The sequence below is a fragment of the Lampris incognitus genome, chromosome 2 (genome assembly GCF_029633865.1).
Source record: "Lampris incognitus isolate fLamInc1 chromosome 2, fLamInc1.hap2, whole genome shotgun sequence".
NCBI classification, from domain to species: Eukaryota; Metazoa; Chordata; class Actinopteri; order Lampriformes; family Lampridae; genus Lampris; species Lampris incognitus.
This window is the reverse complement of record NC_079212.1, coordinates 37,123,291-37,142,788: the sequence shown is the minus strand read 5'-3', so window position 1 is coordinate 37,142,788 and position 19,498 is coordinate 37,123,291. Positions and strand designations below refer to the sequence as shown.

General features: G+C 43.2%; 1 protein-coding gene across 1 annotated transcript; it reads left to right on the top strand.

Annotated features, from left to right (window-relative positions):
- The first annotated feature begins 8,871 nt into the window (after positions 1 to 8,871).
- On the top strand, positions 8,872 to 19,028 carry LOC130107794 (ras-related protein Rab-7L1-like). The gene is made up of 5 exons (XM_056274550.1): positions 8,872 to 9,010; positions 9,215 to 9,286; positions 9,862 to 10,043; positions 12,165 to 12,286; positions 17,550 to 19,028. The coding sequence occupies exons 1-5, from the start codon at positions 8,893 to 8,895 to the stop codon at positions 17,668 to 17,670; spliced, it is 615 nt and encodes a 204-aa protein (XP_056130525.1). The 5' UTR covers positions 8,872 to 8,892; the 3' UTR covers positions 17,671 to 19,028.
- The last annotated feature ends 470 nt before the right edge of the window (positions 19,029 to 19,498 follow it).

Here is a 19,498-nt window from a genome sequence, read left to right as displayed (position 1 = left end):
CACATCTGACAGACACGACAAACGAATGAAAAGTCACAAGTCGCCGTTCAGTTCTGCTCATCTCATCATAAGATTGGTGACAGACTGACATACCATCTGCATTCAAAAATCAACAATAAACTAAAAAACATGTTTTAGCCTCGCTTCTTTAGTATACTAAATACACTTAGTTGACTCTACAAGGGAAATTAATAAGGCCTTACCTTCTTGTTTGGGGTTCAGATACCTGTCAGGTGTGTGAGCCCTCTCATCTGAGGCTGAGTCTCATTCGTCAGTGAAAATCACAGGACGAGTCTCGTTTTGAATTGATTAATGCGCTATGACAACCAAAGTTCCGGAATACAGCGGAAATGAGACAGTTGAAACGGCTGAATACTCACCCACTTAAACCTCTTAATTCAATCTAAAAGACCAAAAACAAACCTTAGACAGTAGATATTTCTATTAGTTTATTGTACGTAAAATTAAATAATACAAAGGGATTTATTCATCTTATTTATTTTCTCCCCCCAAGACTCATTTAGACCCAAACAATAAATATAGACTCCATATTGGATTTCCAATAAAACTCCTGCAAACAGGTGATGTAAATACAACATGGGCTTCCAGTGGATTGCAGCAGTTTCTAGGCATTTTTCTGGTACTCTGTTATTCAAAAACAGATGAGAGCAGATGAACTACACCCAAATAAAAGTGATGAACAAGCGTGTTCTGCTAACATACAGTACAGCATTCTCTCCTCCATCCTTAAACACTGGAAACTGGAAACCACGGTGGAGATGAAAATATCAATGCTCTCTGCTACCCCCCCAGGACACCTTCAATAAGTTGAGGAGAGAATACTTTGAGACTGGTGAGTTATTATAGGTCAGGAACCGCCATTTGTTTCTATAGCTCAGGAGGTCCTCTTCCCCCCCCTGCCAGCTACACAGTGAAACTCCCTGCCATCAAATAGAAAAAGAAAAAGGCAATCAGACTATGGAAATATCATTCCTATTCTTCTATTAGATCACAGAAAACATCAGTCTAGCTATGCTTTAAAACTAAATTCGGCACTCTTAAATATTCAATCGATAAATCTTTTAGCGATTGAATCCGTGGCCTTGTATGCGAGATGAAAAATAAGACTGTATATGTTTTTTAACTGAAATCTGACTCCAAATGGATGGCAAAGCTGTGCTAAGGGAAGCATTTCACCTTTGCACATCAGACCAGAAGAGATGGGGTGAATTTTCATCTTTTGAGCATCGCGCTGTTTGACTAAAATCTAACACCCAGTGTTGACTGTTGTAGTTTATAACCCTCCCCCCAAACAGAGGGCCATATTTTTAGATGACTTCTCAGCTTTATTGATTATTCACTCAAATTGTGACAGAATAATAGTGAGGGGAGACTTCATCCTGCATATTGACAATCCTATAAATATGATGGCGATGGATTTTGACAGGGTTTTAACTTCCCTTCCCTTAACACAGCATGGTGGAGCAGCATTCTGTGTGTATGATCCTAAACTGTCTCCCACTGAAAAAGACAACAGCCCTTTCAACAGCAACTTTTAAATGCTTACACAAAACACATATTTTTACTTGTGCTTTCACCCTGGGTAACCCCTTCTACTCTTATTTATTAGCTCTTAATCTGCTGTTGATCAGTTATGGGTTCTGTTCTAATTGAGTCAATTCTAACTTGGTTCATATTATTCTGATTTATTGCTCTTTTTTATCTTCCTCCCTCAGTTTTATCAAAGTTCAAATTTGTTATCGCATTTACTATTTGTACATTCTGTCCTCTTTTATCGTCACCTTCTTTTATCTGTGCACTTTCACTTAATGTAAAGTACACTATTGCATTTTAATGTACGAAATGTGCTATACAAATTAAGTCTGACTGAGGTGTTTCGCTCATGGATAGTTGACAGAACATACAGCTTTTGGTAGACAAATTTGTTGTAGCAAGACGCGTGCTTCTGGCCCTCTATGAATGGACTCTGCATCCACTTGACAAATCCCACAACATTGTATATAATAAAGAACAATGGCTTCCACCTCAGTCATGAAGCTTCAGGGGTAAATTGGGGGTTATGCACTCCTCGTAAGGATTCTAAATGGACTGTATGGATTCACCTGCAGAGATCAGCTTGAAATGAGAGTTGAAGGTTTTGCAGACTCTTGCAATTACCAAGTACGACCACATGATGTCAGCCAAACACAAAGGAAGAGCGACACGCCACAGGTCCGCTGACGTCCTTCGAATATGGGTTTGATTTGAAGCAAAATAAAAGGATTTTATGGACACAAAAATATTTTCTTTCCAGCCCAACTGTCTGCCAAACTTTTAAGCAAACTTTCAAGCCTCTTGATATTAGTCAGGTGGACATGAGGACAGCAGTTAACTCACATGAAATTAGAATGAAGCTAGAAGAGTGCACTCAGTAGAGTGAAGCTCTCCACCAGGCTTATCTCCCCTTCTCCCCTGCTCAGACTTAGGCGACAAAACCAGCTGAGGAGGCAGCACTCAATTAGGGTATAAAATAGATTTTTTAAAGGTTTTTATCATCACAACCACAAGAGATCCTTGATCATACAGTCTCACACACACACACACACACACACACACACACACACACACACACACACACACACAAGATTAAATCCACTCCAAGCTACCGCCTGACGGAGATAAGTAGAGTATTTGGCCTTGAATAATAATTCTGAATCAGCTATGCAAATTAAAACAGGACGCAATTTTCAATTTTTTTCTTTGTCTGGAACGGGGCATTAACCTTCTGACTCTTGTCCTCTGTTGATTCTTTGCCCCTTAAGGGACATAAAGTTGGTTGCTGTAATGTTGTTCATGACTAATGGCTAGAAACACTAGTGTAGTGTAACTGTAGTACTACGATCACTGACTTGAACCCTCAGCAGAATGGTTTTGCCATGACATTAGCGTAGGGAATGGGGATGAGCACTTGCTCATCATGCCAGAGGTAGCCTAGTGGTTGGCACGTCTCAGTATTTGCATGTTGGCTGATACTTGTAGGTGATTCATAGTATCTGCAGGCCCATTGTGGAGGCTGACAGAGTCAACTAAAAGCATTGTTGTTTCAGGCCTTAGGCAGCTGATACGCGACAACTTTGATTTGCATTGAGGTTCTTCTGGATAAAATAGACAGTTGAGTGTGTGTGTGTGAATATTCTTGTTGGAGTTCAAATAAAGTCATCAGACAATGTGTGGCTTCAAGTGGGTACTGGAATGGCTCGTCAAAATGTTCCAGTATCAAACATGGTCAGCGCTTTGTGAATCCATCCAGCCATCTATTATCCAAACCGCTTATCCTGCTCTCAGGGTCGCGGGTATGCTGGAGCCTATCTCAGCAGTCATTGGGCGGCAGGCAGGGAGACAATCTGGGCAGGCCACCGGGCCATCACACAGGGCCAACACACACACACACATTCATACCTAGGGACAATTTAGTATGGCCGATTCACCTGACCTCCATGTCTTTGGACTGTGGGAGGAAACCAGAGCACCCAGAGGAAATCCACGCATACACTGGGAGAACATGCAAACTCCACACAGAGGATGACCCGGGATGACCCCTAAGGTTGGACTACCCTGGGGCTCAAACTCAGGAACTTCTTGCTGTGAGGCAACCGTGCTAACCACTACACCACCATGCCACCCGCTTTGTGAATCATAAGCACCTAAAATGTAAAAAAAAAATTTATTCAAATGCAGTAATTTGTTACCAAACACCTACAGGAAAGGTCCTGTACTTGAAAAATGAAATAGAAAGAAAAAAAATCAAAATAAACCATGTAGTTAGGTGGGGTAAAAAAACAAACAAAACAAGACTTTCAGTGACGTTCTCATGCTGGGAACAGGACCAAGGCACACGCTGAAGGAACACACACACACACACACACACACACACACACACACACACACACACACACACACACACACACACACACAAGGAGGCAGCTTGACACACTCAGTCAGAAAAGTGATTCAGCAGCAGCAGTAGGAGACTAGAGCATCTTCAGTAGCCAGTAACAGCGGCCTAGTTGGCAGCCAGATGGAAATCCTTGAGTAGCCAGTTACTGATGGCTTCAGTGTGTGTGTGTGTGTGTGTGTGTGTGTGTGTACAGATGATGCAATTATGAAGAGGCCACAGAGAAGAGGAGGAAGATCTTGGAGGAGATTCAGGAAGTGGGAGGGAACACAGAGTCGGAAGAGTGAAGAAAAGGTAGTGAGGGATGAACAGAGATGGCAACAAAAGGAAGAGAGGAAAGAGTGATGGTGCAGAGTCAAGTCAATTTTATTTATATAGCCCAATATCACAAATTACAAATTTGCCTCAAGGGGCTTGAAGGAAGACTGAAGAGTGAAGGTACAAGAGAGACTGCAGAAGGTTTTTAGGAAAATCCTTTTCACACCTGACTTAAATCCTGGGTTGTTACTGGGATTGTCATTAGTTTCTAAGCACAGGTGTAACGACTCAGCGCCGGGCCCCGATGCTAGATGGTCAAAGCGGGCCCCGGCCTGCCCATCAGAATCAGACGTAACATAACGTCGTGTCAGTAGCGAATGAAAGACAGGAAAGCACGTGGCTTTAAAATGACCAGCAATAGTGAAATGCACTGCACACTTAACACTTAAATGAAATGATCACTAGGAAAACAGACCGCCATGCTATAGAAGAGGAGTCATAATAGCAAGGCCAAGATAGTGAAAGACTACTACTACTACTTTTGGCTGCTCCCGTTAGGGGTCGCCAAAGCGGATCATACGTCTCCATCTCTTCCTGTCCTCTGCATCTTCCTCTGTCACACCAGCTACCTGCATGTCCTCTCTCACCACATCCATAAACCTCCTCTTTGGCCTTCCTCTTTTCCTCTTCCCTGGCAGCTCCATATTCAGCATCCTTCTCCCAATATACTCAGCATCTCTCCTCCACACATGTCCAAGCCATCTTAATCTTGCCTCTCTTGCTTTGTCTCCAAACCGTCCAACCTGAGCTGTCCCTCTAATATACTCGTTCCTAATCCTGTCCTTCTTCGTCACTCCCGATGAAAATCTTAGCATCTTCAACTCTGCCCCCTCCAGCTCCGCCTCCTGTCTTTTTGTCAATGCCACTGTCTCCAATCCATTTAACATAGCTGGTCTCGCGCTCTTCTTCACCCACTCCACCCTGTCTGCACTCTCTTCTTCACCTCTCTTCTGCACTCCCCATTACTTTGGACGGTTGACCCCAAGTATTTAAACTCATACGCCTTCATCACCTCTACTCCTTGCATCCTCACCATTACATAACCTACTTAAAATCTGGTGTCAGAGCACCGTGGCAGATGAAAACATAATCGTGACGGTGCACCTGCATATCGACAACATTATTCATGTCTGCGCATAGGCCCTATAAACACAAAACACACGTGTGTAGGTTATTAGTCAAATAAATAATAAATAAATTCTACTTGCATCATAGTCGCACTCTCTGGGCTTGTCGATGCGAAGTCTTGACGTTTTGCCACCTAGCTAACTCTTCTGTGTGGATTTTGTTACGCAGTAGTATGCATGTCCATAACTACGCGCGGGTTTTGCACATTTTTGACAGACCATATACCAAAAGACACAGTGCTCGAGAGCTTTGATAATGACAGTGGCTGTAATGTTTATGGCTTGTGATGCATGGGATGCTTCTTGTGTTGTAATTTAATTGTTTTATTTTATCCACTGAGGGGCGCTCTTGGTTCATTTTGTTTTAAGCGGTAAAAGAGCGGGGGGGGGCTGAACATGTGGGATAGCTAGTTGCGATTGCCATGCTAAGTAAGTTCATAAAGGAATTTAAACATTACATTGCTGTTTTGGGATTTAATTGTTATATATTGTGATTATACCTGGTCCGTTGCTGCCACCTATAGGCGGACCAGGGTATTGATATTACGGGTGCCTTGGAGTGTCATGTGACAGTTGTTGTATAATAAAACCACCGGCTGTCATGACGGCAAAGTTCGAATCCCTCTCCCGACTGATTTATGTTGTAACCTAGCAGTATAAGTTGCTCAATACTCTAAGGAAGATACAACATTAATTTTAGAATTTTACAGTGACGAGATAAAGAGGGGTCTGTGCGTGAGGGCCCTAAACTGTTGGGGGCCTCAATGCAGCTGCATTACCTGCATATATAGTAGTTTCGCCTTCTGGTTGAAAGGGTCCAAAGCATAGCGTTTTTTCTATCATAGATTTTAACTGGTCTCAAAGAATCCCAGCAAACTCACGAGCCACATGTTGCGTTTGAATTCGTTGCTTTTAATGTACAATCCTGACGCTTGCCGTTCTTGTTGAATTTACTGACACCTATGGAGATACTTGTAATTCCGCTGGTGTTTAACCACACCAAATCCCAAAGCTCCATTCGAGATGAAACACTCAGTAATGCTTTGGTGCAGTGGCGTACTGGCCATCGGGAATTCCAGGACAAATCCCAGCGGGCATGAGAGCGTGCTGCGTGCGTGTTCCGGAACTGGGTCCACTGGCCAATCACAGCCAAGTTAGTTAATGCTCGTCAACATTCTGTATGCAAACGTAGCGCGCAGCAGTGAGATGGCCAACGAAAGCCATGGACAATAAATTTTCCAGAAGTAAAGAGGGGCCCGAGAAGTTAAGAGGAAAAGGGAAGCAGGCATTAGCGGCACAGGCTTCCGAATATAAACAAGCACGAAACCGTCCAGACCTTCGGGGCACCTGTGCCGTGCGGGTAGGTGGCGCAATGAGAAAGGTGGGGGGCCAGCGAACTTGTGACGATTATGTTCCAGGGATTAATCATATCCTAAAACTTGTCTTGAGTAAAACTAACTATATAGCTAGCTAAATTTGGTATGCCCTCGCCCTCTGTAACTTTATTTGTTGCCCTACGTGTGTCCATACATCAGTTGCGAAGACGTCCTACTAAACGTCCCTCTCGGGTCTTTGCGACGCATAGCCCACGGCGGCAGTGGGGCAAAAAAATCGACATACTGTTTGGACATCAGCATCCTCAAGTGGCCAGCAACAAGAGGAATAGACTGAAGCGGTAAGATGGACGTTAAATTATAGGCTAGGCTACATGTTTAGTTAAAACTGCTGTAACTTGTGGTTACAAAATGACCCCATTTATAGGCTACTTGTTACTAATTAAGCCCTGCTGGTGACGTGTTACAATTCTGTGCCTACTGAAATATGTCCTGGAATATGTGACTCTCCATTGCAAAAACCTTTGAATACGTTCAGAATCACCTGTCAACAATAAAAGACTTTATCATTACCAGCAAGGACTAGGGTGTTAAATCTAGTGTAGTGGGGTATGTCCTGTAATTTCATTACCCACTCCCCCAAGCTGTAACTGAGTAGTATATGAAATCAACCCTCTGCCCTCCAGTCCTGCCTTTTCCAGCCATTGGTAGGATTTCCCAATGTCAGCCACTTCTGCAGTCCCTCAATGGTACATCCCATGGAGGGGCTTGTCCTGTCATGGCGCCACCTCCGTTTCCATTCTACCTGCATCCCCTAGCTCTTCAAGTTGTCTGAAACATTCTTGTAGAAGTTAATCTTTGGGTGGCAATTTACTGATATGCTGGTGGATGCTTTGTTCAAGGATCGTGACCTTGACACTCATTAGGTCCCAACCTCCCTCTTTCCGGCTGGTGTACAGTCTGGGCGCTGGACTTTGGGTGGAATCCTCTGTGCATTGTAAGGAGTTTCCGGGTCTTGATATCCATGGCCTCCAGCTCCTCTTGTCGGCCACCTTACTTATGCCAGCTGGGTACCTGATGACTAGTATGACGTATGTGTTGATGGCTTGGATTTTCTTCTTCCCATTTAGCTGAGATATGGGGAGCAGTACGGCTTGTCATTCACACAGCATTTATAAAATATCTGTTCAACTTACATGCTTTTCTTTAGACTGTGGGAAGAAACCCACGTAAACACAGGGCGATCATGCAAACTCCATTTGTTAATACGTGGAGATGCACTGAACCACTTCCAGAGCAATAGGCAATAAAGTTTGCCACAGATTGAGAAATCTAAAACCTTCCCTGACAACAAGTTCCTCTTATTTGAATAAAACATTAATGCCTGGGTTTGGCACTGTTTCCCTGGGTAAGTTGCCTGAAGAAGTGGCTCTGTGTTCTTTTGCCTTTTTATAAGATATGTCGCTGCTCTCAGCATCTTCAAGAAGTCGTCCAGCAGAGTGGATTATGTTGAAAAACCAGAGCTGAAAGCTGAGGGAGGATGTTGGCTAAACTCAGTAAACTCATCTGGTTTTGAAAAGTTTTAATGAAATACAGGTGAGAGCTTCCTTCTTGGTTGCATTTCTGTTGCACAATGCTGCAGTGCACATATGCAGAACAGGCACGTGACCACTTCCTGAAAGTGAAACGGTAGACTGCTGTAGTATGCTGGGAGTACACACTGTGAAAGGTGCTTTTATTTTTAACGCAACCTGTAGAGGTTTATGGACATCCAAAATGCTTATTTCAAAGTTGGTTAGTTAAGGCACATGCTCTGGAGGCTGTTTTTCTTAAATCAAGAGTTTACACATATGGTCAGGAGGAGGGGGCTAACCTGAGGTAAGTGACATTGAGTGCAAGTTTGATGTCTTTATGTAAAGATGTTTGTCAGTCAGGTGGTCCAAAAAAAAGGTTTTATTAAATTTGTTGTATCAAGATAATGTATACAAACATAATGTAGAGAAATTAACACATGCATCATTGTGTGTTTTGCTCCCAGATACTGTAAAGCAATGTTCTTCTGATTGTGGATTGAACCTTCACCTCTCATTGCCACTCCTCTCATTCATGTTGTCCTTCTGAAATGGATTTATCTTCTGTTGTTGTTTGATGGAAAGCTATGACGGAGCACCTGCTGAAAATACTGATCGTTGGGGACGGGAGTGTTGGGAAATCTTCCTTTGTGCATCGCTATGTCAATGGAAATTTTACCACGACATACAAGATGACAGTGGGAGGTACAGTAAGACTGGTCAGAAGTTTTTCTCTGATGTTTGGTAGAAACAGTGGTATGAGAAGGATACCCATACCTACATATACAGTCAGTGCTTTATCAATTCTCTCTCTCTCTCTCTCTCTCTCTCTCTCTCTCTCTCTCTCTCTCTCTCTCTCTCTCTCTCTCTCTCTCTCTCCCTCCCCCCCTCTCCTCCCTGTCCCTGCAGTGGACTTTTCCATGAAGGTGCTGCCCTGGTCAGACACAGAGAAAGTCAGACTGCAGCTCTGGGACATTGCAGGTACAAAGACATAGTGAGATGATTGGACAGATTTGTCAATTTTGTGTGTGTGAGAATGTGCAGGGTATGTTTGCATACCTTACAATGAAGTTAATGATTACAACAATTAATCAAACGGCTGTACTTTTTACTTGAGTCATTCAATTCCTTTAGGTATTTAACCTCTTGTTGACACCATGTAAACACCCTTACTGACAGGATCCATATTTAAGTCATTAAATGGTAAATGTCAACCAACATCGTACAAAGTCAACTTTACTATGTGCCTGAGTATGCTCTCCCATCACTACCACCTACGAGGTCCGCATTTTCTGTTGTGTTATGATGTTTTGCATGGGGATGGATGGATGGATGGATGGATGGATAGATAGATAGATAGATAGATAGATAGATAGATAGATAGATAGATAGATAGATAGATAGATAGATAGATAGATAGATAGATAGATAGATAGATAGATAGATAGATAGATAGATAGATAGATAGATAGATGGGTACCGTAGATAGATTGACAGTCAGAGCTGGGGGACGGGGCACTGAATCAACTGATTTGTTGTGTATGTTCTTGTGTTAGGCCAGGAGCGTTTTATATCCATGACCAGGATATACTATAAAGGAGCGTCAGGCTGCGTGATCATGTTTGACGTCACCAATGCCACCAGCTTTCTCAACTGTCGCCTCTGGAAACAAGATCTGGACATTAAAGCCATGTTGCCCAATGGAGCCACCATCCCCTGTATCCTACTGGCTAATAAGGTAGTGTTCATGTGCTATTTAACTTGATAGTAATTGCCGAAAGAGCTTCCATTTGACTCGGTCTCAGCTTTCCTACTGTCTTTCTTTTCCTCTTACTTTCTTCCTGCTGTCTTTCTTTTCTTGCTGTGGTCACATTGAGGGTTTTTTTTGGGGGGGAGTGGTTTATTGTCTTACAAAAGTTCCTCATCTCTGCCATGTCTCGAGTTGATGTAAGGTTTCTTTCCATGATGACCAGCTACAGTGGCTTTCGCTTTCAGCAAGAAAATACTTGGGTACAACTCTTAAAACAGTTTCATGCTCACAACGCCACGAATGTGCTCCCATATGGATGCTTCATGATTTATTTATTTTCGTTTTATGGGAAGTGGTTAACAACCACCACGGTTTTCCTACCGAGTCATTCTCTTTTTCATCATAAATTGTGAGCTGCCTGCAAAGCATATGAAACCCGTTGCCACTGGCCGGCTCAAAACTGGTTCAAAGGTTGACATCATGTGCGCCTCTGAGAGTTTAACTTTTCTAAACTTTAGTAAGACAGTGCTTTGGGGGGAATAAAAAGGAAGATGGGCATGATATTTGTCTCAAAGCTTGTCCCAGCTGCCTTCTGCTGCTTTCTCTTTTCTAACTACTCCTGCTTTCATGTAAGACAGGAAATGGCAGTTTGGGGAAGGGGGGGAAAAAAGCATCCTTTCACTCCATCTATGTTTCCATGTATCTTTCTCCTCCATCTACCTTCTGTCTGAGCGTTCCTCTCATCTTCACAGCCCTCTCTCTCTTTCTCACAGGGCCTCGAGGAATGAAAACGAAAACCGGAAACAAACAATCTTTTACTAGGAACTAACACAAAGACAGAACCATCTTTAATTGTTCTGGAGCAGAAACGTTCATTTTAAATCTCTTACCGGGCAATATTTTTCTGACCTATGAAATGTTTAACTACAATTAAGGTTTCACAAGAAATATAATTTCTTTTTTACTTCCAAATTCCCAAAATGCCTTTGGATTTATATCATGTCTCAGCATGCCTTCATTCAATAATGATATTATAATTGTAAAACTATAACAATAACCTATGGTCATGAGCCATATGTTATTGTTACAGTAGTGCCCGAAAGGGTGAGATCACGGATACAAGCGGCTGAAATGAGTTTCCTCCATAGGGTGTCTGGGCTCAGCCTTAGAGATAGGGTGAGAAGCTTGGACATCCGGAGGGAGCTTGCAGTAGAGCCGCTGCTCCTTCACATCAAAAGGAGTCAGTTGAGGTGGTTCGGGCATCTGATTAGGATGCCTCCTAGGCACCTTCCTTTGGAGGTTTTCCAGACACGTCCAACTGGGAGGAGACCCCAGGGTAGACACAGGGCTCGCTGGAGGGACTACATGTCCAATCTGGCCTGGGAACATCTTGGGATCCCCCAGGAGGAGTTGGGGTGCGTTGCTGGGGAGAGGGACATCTGGAGTGCCCTACTTAACTTGCTGCCACCGCGACCCGACCCCAGAGAAGCGGCTGATGATGAGATGAACTATAATAATACAGTGTAATACAACAATCATACTGAGCTAACTAGCCTACATAATCCACAGAGGAATGGCGATAAGTTAAGTTTTCTTAGGCGATTTTTCTAATCATTTTGAAGTGAAACATTTTCATGTGCCTGAAAAGTCAATAAATGCGAGGGAAGCAACACGTGTCATTTATTTTTAGCTTCGATGATGTCTTGTGAGTCATGTTAACTGTGTCACACAGAAATAATTAGTTTTTTAAAGGTGCAATCCTTAATGCAAATGTAAGCCTGGGTTCCTAGTGCTTTTCCTGTCTCACCTACCCTAGCTCTCCTTTTTATTCCCTTATTCTTATCTAGAGAGTGTACAACTGAAGCGTCAGCTACTAGGTTACCAACATGAACACCAAGGAGGACAAAGGTCAAAACCCCAGCCCTCCAACAACAGCTGGGACAAACAAATATAATTCAAGCCTCTTCTCTGTTTCTCTCTCTCATTTTCTCTGTCTTTGCCTCCCTCCTCCTTTCCCTTTTCTCTCCTGCCTCTCTCTCTCTCTCTCTCTCTCTCTCTCTCTCTATCTCTCTCTCTCTCTCTGTCTCTCTCTTTCTGTCTCTCCTCCAGTGTGATCTCTCTGGAAGGGTGGTGTCAGCTGACAGCATAGATCACTTCAGTAAGGCCAACGGCTTCACGGCTTGGATGGAGACCTCCGTTCGAGACAACAAGAACATCACAGAGGCTATGAGGTGATGCCACACAATGAGGATGAATAGATTTTATAAAATTCAAGGTCAAATGATGCAACAAAGTTTCTAAAGAGGCGATTTTACATAGATAAAAATTGAGGTGTGGTGAGGGGTGTTCAAGACAACAGATAAAGTCCAAGTGGAAAGTGGAAAAGGTTAGTTGAAACATGGGTCAGTTTGGTAAAATTTGTAAGACATAAGATGACCAAGGGTGGTTACCTCTAATATCAGTTAGAATAGGATAGAAAGTAGAACAACAACAACAAGGCTGTGATAAATTTTAAATGTTGAGAAAAGGTGATTTTTAACAGCATGTTAAATGTTCAAATATTCACTCATTCGCCCATTCATTTAGTGGCTTTCCTGATCACTGTCAGTCAATACCTACTTCCAGTAACTGGCCCCACCACTCATTCTTATGTTCTCCGTTACTTCTTCATTTCTGACACGCTAAGCTTTGCAGTCAGGGCTGTTGCTAGGGCTTGTAAGGTTAAAGCTGAACTCCGTGACTTTTTTCCGTTAATTAATAATTAATTTATCCATCTGGACCATGGAGTCAGGTTACATCACACTAACTGAATATTTACTATGGCTGGAGACACTTTCTACTAGCCTCTGTACACCACTCTCGAAATGTTTTGGTCAGGTCACACCAACCGGTACATCAGAAAAAACATGTATTGGAAACAGCTCCAGCAGGGAAAAACTTTGAAATGTGATGCTGATGTGGTGCTGCATGGGTTGGAAAGAAAATCAGTATTCTTCTAGAATAGCCGCTATACCTTGTTGTAGTCTGAGCCTCCTACATACAACTGGATTTGAACACTGTTGTACTGTAATAATGATTGCTTGGCCAACTACGTATATTGGCACATTCTCACCACGTTTGGATAAAATAATGATTTATTAATCTAGAAAAGTCACAGATTTCAGCTTTGAAATTACGGTTTTTATATAGTTATTAAAGGAAGTTGGCACAATCAGGATATTTGAGTAAGTGATATTTAAGTAAGCCCAACATAGAAAAGAAATAGCGTACAAAAGCCATAAACAGAAATCAATAGGCTGTATGACAAGAACACAGATAAGCAGACTGTTCTCAGCATTTAAATTTTAGACACTATGATCACACCTCTGTGCATTTTTAACATCAATATCCATCTCCTTTTCAAACAAACACCCCTCTCCCACAAAGTGTCAGTCACTGGCGATCACTTCAATAGGTGGACAATGACACTGTAGGTAGCTCTCATATTGTGAAGTGGATAGTTTCGTCACGATCCGTCATCAACACAAACTCAACAGGAGGTCCTACTGTTATACTGCTCTTGTTCTGGAGTCATGGCATATGACAGAAAATAGACCCAAAAGAGGGTTTTCAAAGCTGAATGAGAAGTATGACAATGGAGAATAGATGTGGGATTCGACATCATTATTGACACAACAGACATGTATCCTAAATTTTCACAAAGAACAACTTAAAGTAACTGAACTGACAGTAATTTCTTGCCTTGCTCAAGGGCCCTTTGACAGGGCAGAAGGTTGTGGCAGACAAACGTGCCCCGGCATGCTGTGTCACCACTTAGCAACCCTCGCCACACCCTAAAGTACGGTTTCCATCACAAACCTCACTGGAGTGGGAGGAAAGCGTCACAGAAGTACACCACCCGCGGTTACACAGCGAGGTTACTCTGCAGCAATGTCGAGGTTATTCCTGTCCTACATGCTGTGTGAGCAACTACGTTCTAGTCAATGAGTCGTGCTGGTCCATCACTGTCTCCAGATAATTTGTAATCTCAATAAGAGGCTTCAGTGAATATTTTGTCACAGTGACTTTAGTTATTATAGGTTTTTCATTTAATTTATGAGTATTTGTGTTATATTTTTAATATGAACTTGCTTACCGTACAAACTTCCAAACAGGTTAGTCCACAGTCATTGGTCTCTGTTAAATTTTAAAAATAGTGCAAACAGGGATGGACAGGGTTAAAATATTAAAACTGACCCTGGACTTTTGCCCAGATCAGCACACCACAATCTGACAGAATACATTCCTATAGTTTACCATGGGGACACGTGTCTGTGTGCTCTATAGGTAGATAGACCTGCACATATTGAGTTCAGTGTGTGGGTATCACCATTTATTCATTCATTACTTTCAATTGAGTAAAATGCTATTTTGGTTAAATGAGGTCAGACAATATAGTTTGCTTTGAGAATGTTGATTGAGAAGTATAGAGAAGGCCAGAAGGAATTACATTGTGTCTTTGTAGATTTAGAGAAAGCATATGACAGGGTGCCGAGAGAGGAGGTGTGGTATTGTATGAGGAAGTCGGGAGTTGCAGAGAAGTATAGTGGCAGAGAAATATGTAGGAGTGGTGGAGGATATGTATGAGGGCACTGTGACAGTGCTGAGGTGTGCGGTTGGAATGACAGATGGGTTCAAGGTGGAGGTGGGATTACATCAAGGATTGGCTCTGAGCCCTTTCTTGTTTGCAATGGAGATGGACAGGTTAACGGACAAGATCAGGCAGGAGTCTCCATAGACGATGTTGTTCGCGGATGACATTGTGATCTGTAATGAGCGTAGGGTGCAGGTTGAGGAGACCCTGGGGAGGTGGAGGTATGCACTGGAGAGAAGAGAAATGAAAGTCAGTAGGAGCAAGACGGAATACCTATGCATGAATGAGAGGGAGGACAGTAGAATGGTCAGGATGCAAGGAGTGGAGGTGACAAAGGCATATGAGTTTTGGGGTCAACTGTCCAAAGTAACGGGGGGTGCAGGAGAGAGGTGAAGAAGACAGTGCAGACAGGGTGGAGTGGGTGGAGAAGAGTGTCAGGAGTGATTTGCAACAGAAGGGTACCAGCAAGAGTTGAAGGGAAGGTTTACGAGATGGTTGTGAGACCAGCTATGTTGTATGGTTTGGAGACAGTGGCACTGACGAAAAGACGAGGCAGAGCTGGAGGTGGCAGAGTTGAAGATGCTAAGATTTTCACTGGGAGTGACGAAGAAGGACAGGATTAGGAATGATTATATTAGAGGGACCACTCAAGTTGGACAGTTTGGAGACAAAACAAGGAGGCAAGATTAAGATGGCTTGGACATGTGTGGAGGAGAGATGCTGAGTATATTGGGAGAAGGATGCTGAATATGGAGCTGCCAGGGAAGAGGAAAAGAGGAAGGCCAAAGAGGAGGTTTATGGTTGTGGTGAGGGAAGACATGCAGGTGGCTGGTGTGATAGAGGAAGACACAGAAGACAGGAAGAGATGGAAATGGATGATCCGCTGTGGCGACCCCTAACGGGAGTAGCCAAAAGTAGTAGTAATAGCGGTCAGAAAATATAGTCATTTTCTGTGTCTTATGAAAAAGTAAAAATAGTGTATTCCCACACTTCACAGACACAAGCAGCTCCAGCCAAAATAGACTAGATGTGTAAATTTAGCGATGCAGCAATGACACGTCTACTCGCACAGCTGATGGATGTGAACACATTTAATAAACTGGCTTTGTATTGGCTCTGACACATGCATCGCTCACAGAACGGATCAAAACCACTTTCAGTGGACACAGTTGTCAACGTTCAATTCCACTAAGGCTTACCTTCCATCCCAAGAAGCAAAACTTCACATCGAAATTTTTATAAAAGTAAATGCCACCAGTAATTCAAGCCGCTTGCAAACATATCCTTTGTTCACAGATACAGTTTCTATCCGAAAGATTTACGGATAGCCTTTTTTCACACACAACATGTCAATGCCTTCTGTCTTGTTTCCTGTTTGTGTAGGTTGCCTTTTACGGTATCATAGACTGCAGCATTTCTAACTAATGCACTTTTATCTATCTCATCTCATCATCTCATCTTCAGCCGCTTCTCCGGGGTCGGGTCGCAGTGGCAGCAAGCTAAGTAGGGCACTCCAGATGTCCCTCTCCCCAGCAATGCCCTGCAGCTCCTCCTGGGGGATCCCAAGGTGCTCCCAGGCCAGATCTGACATGTAGTCCCTCCAGGGAGTTCTGGGTCTACCCCGGTGTCTCCTCCCAGTTGGATTTGCCTGGAAAACCTCCAAAGGAAGGCGCCCAGGAGGCATCCTAATCAGATGCCCGAACCACCTCAACTGGCTCCTTTCGATGCAAAGGAGCAGCAGCTCTACTCCGAGCTCCCTCCTCGATGTCCAAGCTCCTCACCCTATCTCTAAGGCTGAGCCCAGACACGCTAGGGAGGAAACTCATTTCAGCCGCTTGTATGCGCGATCTCACCCTTTCGGTCACTACCCAACGCTTATGATCATAGGTGAGGGTTGGAACGAAGATTGACTGGTAAATTGAGAGCTTTACCTTCCGGCTCAGCTCCCTCTTCACCACAACGGTCCGGTGCAACGTCCGCATTACTGCTGTTGCTGCACCAATCCACCTGTCAATCTCCCACTCCATCCTACCCTCACTCGTGAACAAGACCCCGAGATACTTGAACTCCTTCACTTGAGTTAACAACGCATCCTCAACCCGGAGGGAGCAATCCACTATTTTCCGGCAGAGAACCGTGATCTCAGACTTGGAGGTGCTGACTCTCATCCCGTCCAATTCACACTCAGCGGCAAACTGCCCCAGTGTGCGCTGGAGGTCGCGTTCTAATGAACCCGACAAAACCACATCATCTGCGAAGAGCAGAGATGCAATTCTGAGGTTCCCAAAATGGACACACTCCTCACCTTGGCTATGGCTTGAGATCCTGTCCATGAATATCACAAACAGAATCTGAGACAAGGGCAACCTTGGCGAAGTCCAACACCCACAGAAAATGTGTTTGACTTTTTTTTTCCCCCTCGGGATGACATTCCACATCCCGAGGACCAGTCTGCGATGCCGGAAGTTGGCACGCCCCGGTCCCCACCTTTGCCTACCACCGGCCCTGCATTGCACCCTACCCCAATGCTCATCCCCACAGGTGGTGGGTCCACTGCGTGGTTTTATTTATTTATTAATTATTTTGGCACTCTCAATTTAACTGTACCACATAGGTGACTAGCAATGTTATCCTTTGTGGGGCTGTGAAAGAAACTCTTATTTCTATATTGGTCTTATTTCAATATGCTACCTTTGCTGGTTTGCAAATTAATATCCCGCCTCAGACAAATGCCTGCCCACAAGTCACTGATACAGTGCTTGTGATTGGTTCACTCGCCCCTGTAAATGCGGGAATCTTGTGGCTTTTGTTCAAACTGTGGTTCAGTCCACATAAGTCACACAGAATCTGTTGTGTTTCAGGAGGTTGGTGGAGGAGATCCTGTCTGCCCAATCTGCTCTGAACCCGAGCCGACTCACACCCCAGGACCATATTAACCCAGAATCACAGCTTAACAACACGAGGGAAACAAGATGCTGCTGATCACATACACCTCCGTTTCCTCATCGTGGCACCCACCACGTCCGAGCCTCTCAACCCCAGGAGAGTTATGCCCCTCCAGTTCCTTCAAAAGGATTATTTTCAGTTCTAGCTTGTCCACATAAAGGAATTATATTTTATAACCACAATACATGCATTACATGTATTGTAAACATTATGTAAACATGTATTGTAAACATTAAACTATAGAAGATGTAGATGTTATGATTGGCTATGACCATGCAACTTGCTAAAATGTCTTCTGACTATTCCCCCAAACATTTTCATGAGCTTCTCTTCTTCTATAAAGAGCATTCCTGGTCACTTATCTTGTAACCTGAGCTGAGGTATGGAAGATGGACAAAAGGGATTTTGCTGCACTGCTTTGATGATTTCATGTTGTGCGTAATGAAAGGCTGTAAATTGACCCTTTTTTATATCTATATATCTAACTTTGAAAATATAGTGACCCTAGAACTGCCGTGATCAACTTTATCCAGCTGTGGGAAAGGGATTGTCCATTCTAGTTGGGGTTTGCCATCTGTGTACGTGACATGCAACCACATGAGCTTAGCCTTCAACTTGGAGCACAACTCGATATGTGGAACGGTAAAAAAAAAGAAAACGTGACCTCTGAAAAGTGTTATCTAATTTTATTATTTTATGTTGTTTTCTACTCGTGTCACTACTTTTTAGTTTTATACAATCGCATATTTTAAAACTTCCATCCATCCGTTATCCACAACACTTATCCTGCTCTCAGGGTCATGGGGATGCTGGAGCCTATCCCAGCAGTCATTGGGCAGCAGGCGGGGAGACACCCTGGACAGGCCGCCAGGCCAGCACACACACACACACACTGCAAACATCCACTGATTTAAAAGCCAAAATTGCTGGTTTTCGTGTCTCTATACGGTATTAAAAAAAAGCACTTAAAGGATTTTCACCAAATATCCCTGCAACAGGAGAGGTTATAAAAACAGTCAGGTGTGGATATGTTTGACACTTTTTGTTAGTTTGTATTAGGTGAATTTATTCCCTCGTAGAGTCATCTGGTCAGGGATTACCAATCATGGTGTTTTTCCACACGTCACATCTTCAATGGTGATTTCAGTTATTTAAAGGATAAGTCCTTTTTCTTTTTTTTTACAATCTGGGTCTTAGTTTTTGTAGTTTTTGCCATCATATGAATGTGTTATGATATCGTTTTACTCACCAGCTTCATTTGGGGGATTTTGGATTGTAACAAAACTGAATTATCCGTGTTTAAATTGTTGTTGCTTATGTTTCTTCAAGGCAGATGATTGAACATCATCATGTTCTTGTTATTTTGAGTTTCTTGGTGAGTGAATAAAAGAGTAAACTTCCACATTAGTCAGTGAGTGGGGATGTTTCTGGGGACACGGGGACATTTTCTGACTGCTGCCTTGTAATGAGGCGTGTTGGCTATGAAGGCTGTCCCAACCATGTCGAGGAGCGGCTACGAGCTTCTCCTCTGCTGTCAGCAGTGCAGCTCTTGAGAGGTTTTAGGATCTTTATGTTGATACGGTAGACTCTTGGTTTTCTGGTTTACTGCTTCCAGGCACTCGTCTGCCTGAAGACTTTGGAGCTGAAAATACCAAGAACAGGAGCTTGACGCATTTTCTGCCATTTTCTGACTTTGAAGCTGTGAACAGGAAATGAAGAATGGAAACCCCCAAAATATCAAAATAATTTCTATATGTTGCAAAAAACCTTTAGTACACTAGCTTGGAAAAGTTGGCGTGTCAGTAAAGTGATGATCAGATGAAGAGTAATTCATGTTTCCAGTGGCGAGTAAGTAGTCTTTGAC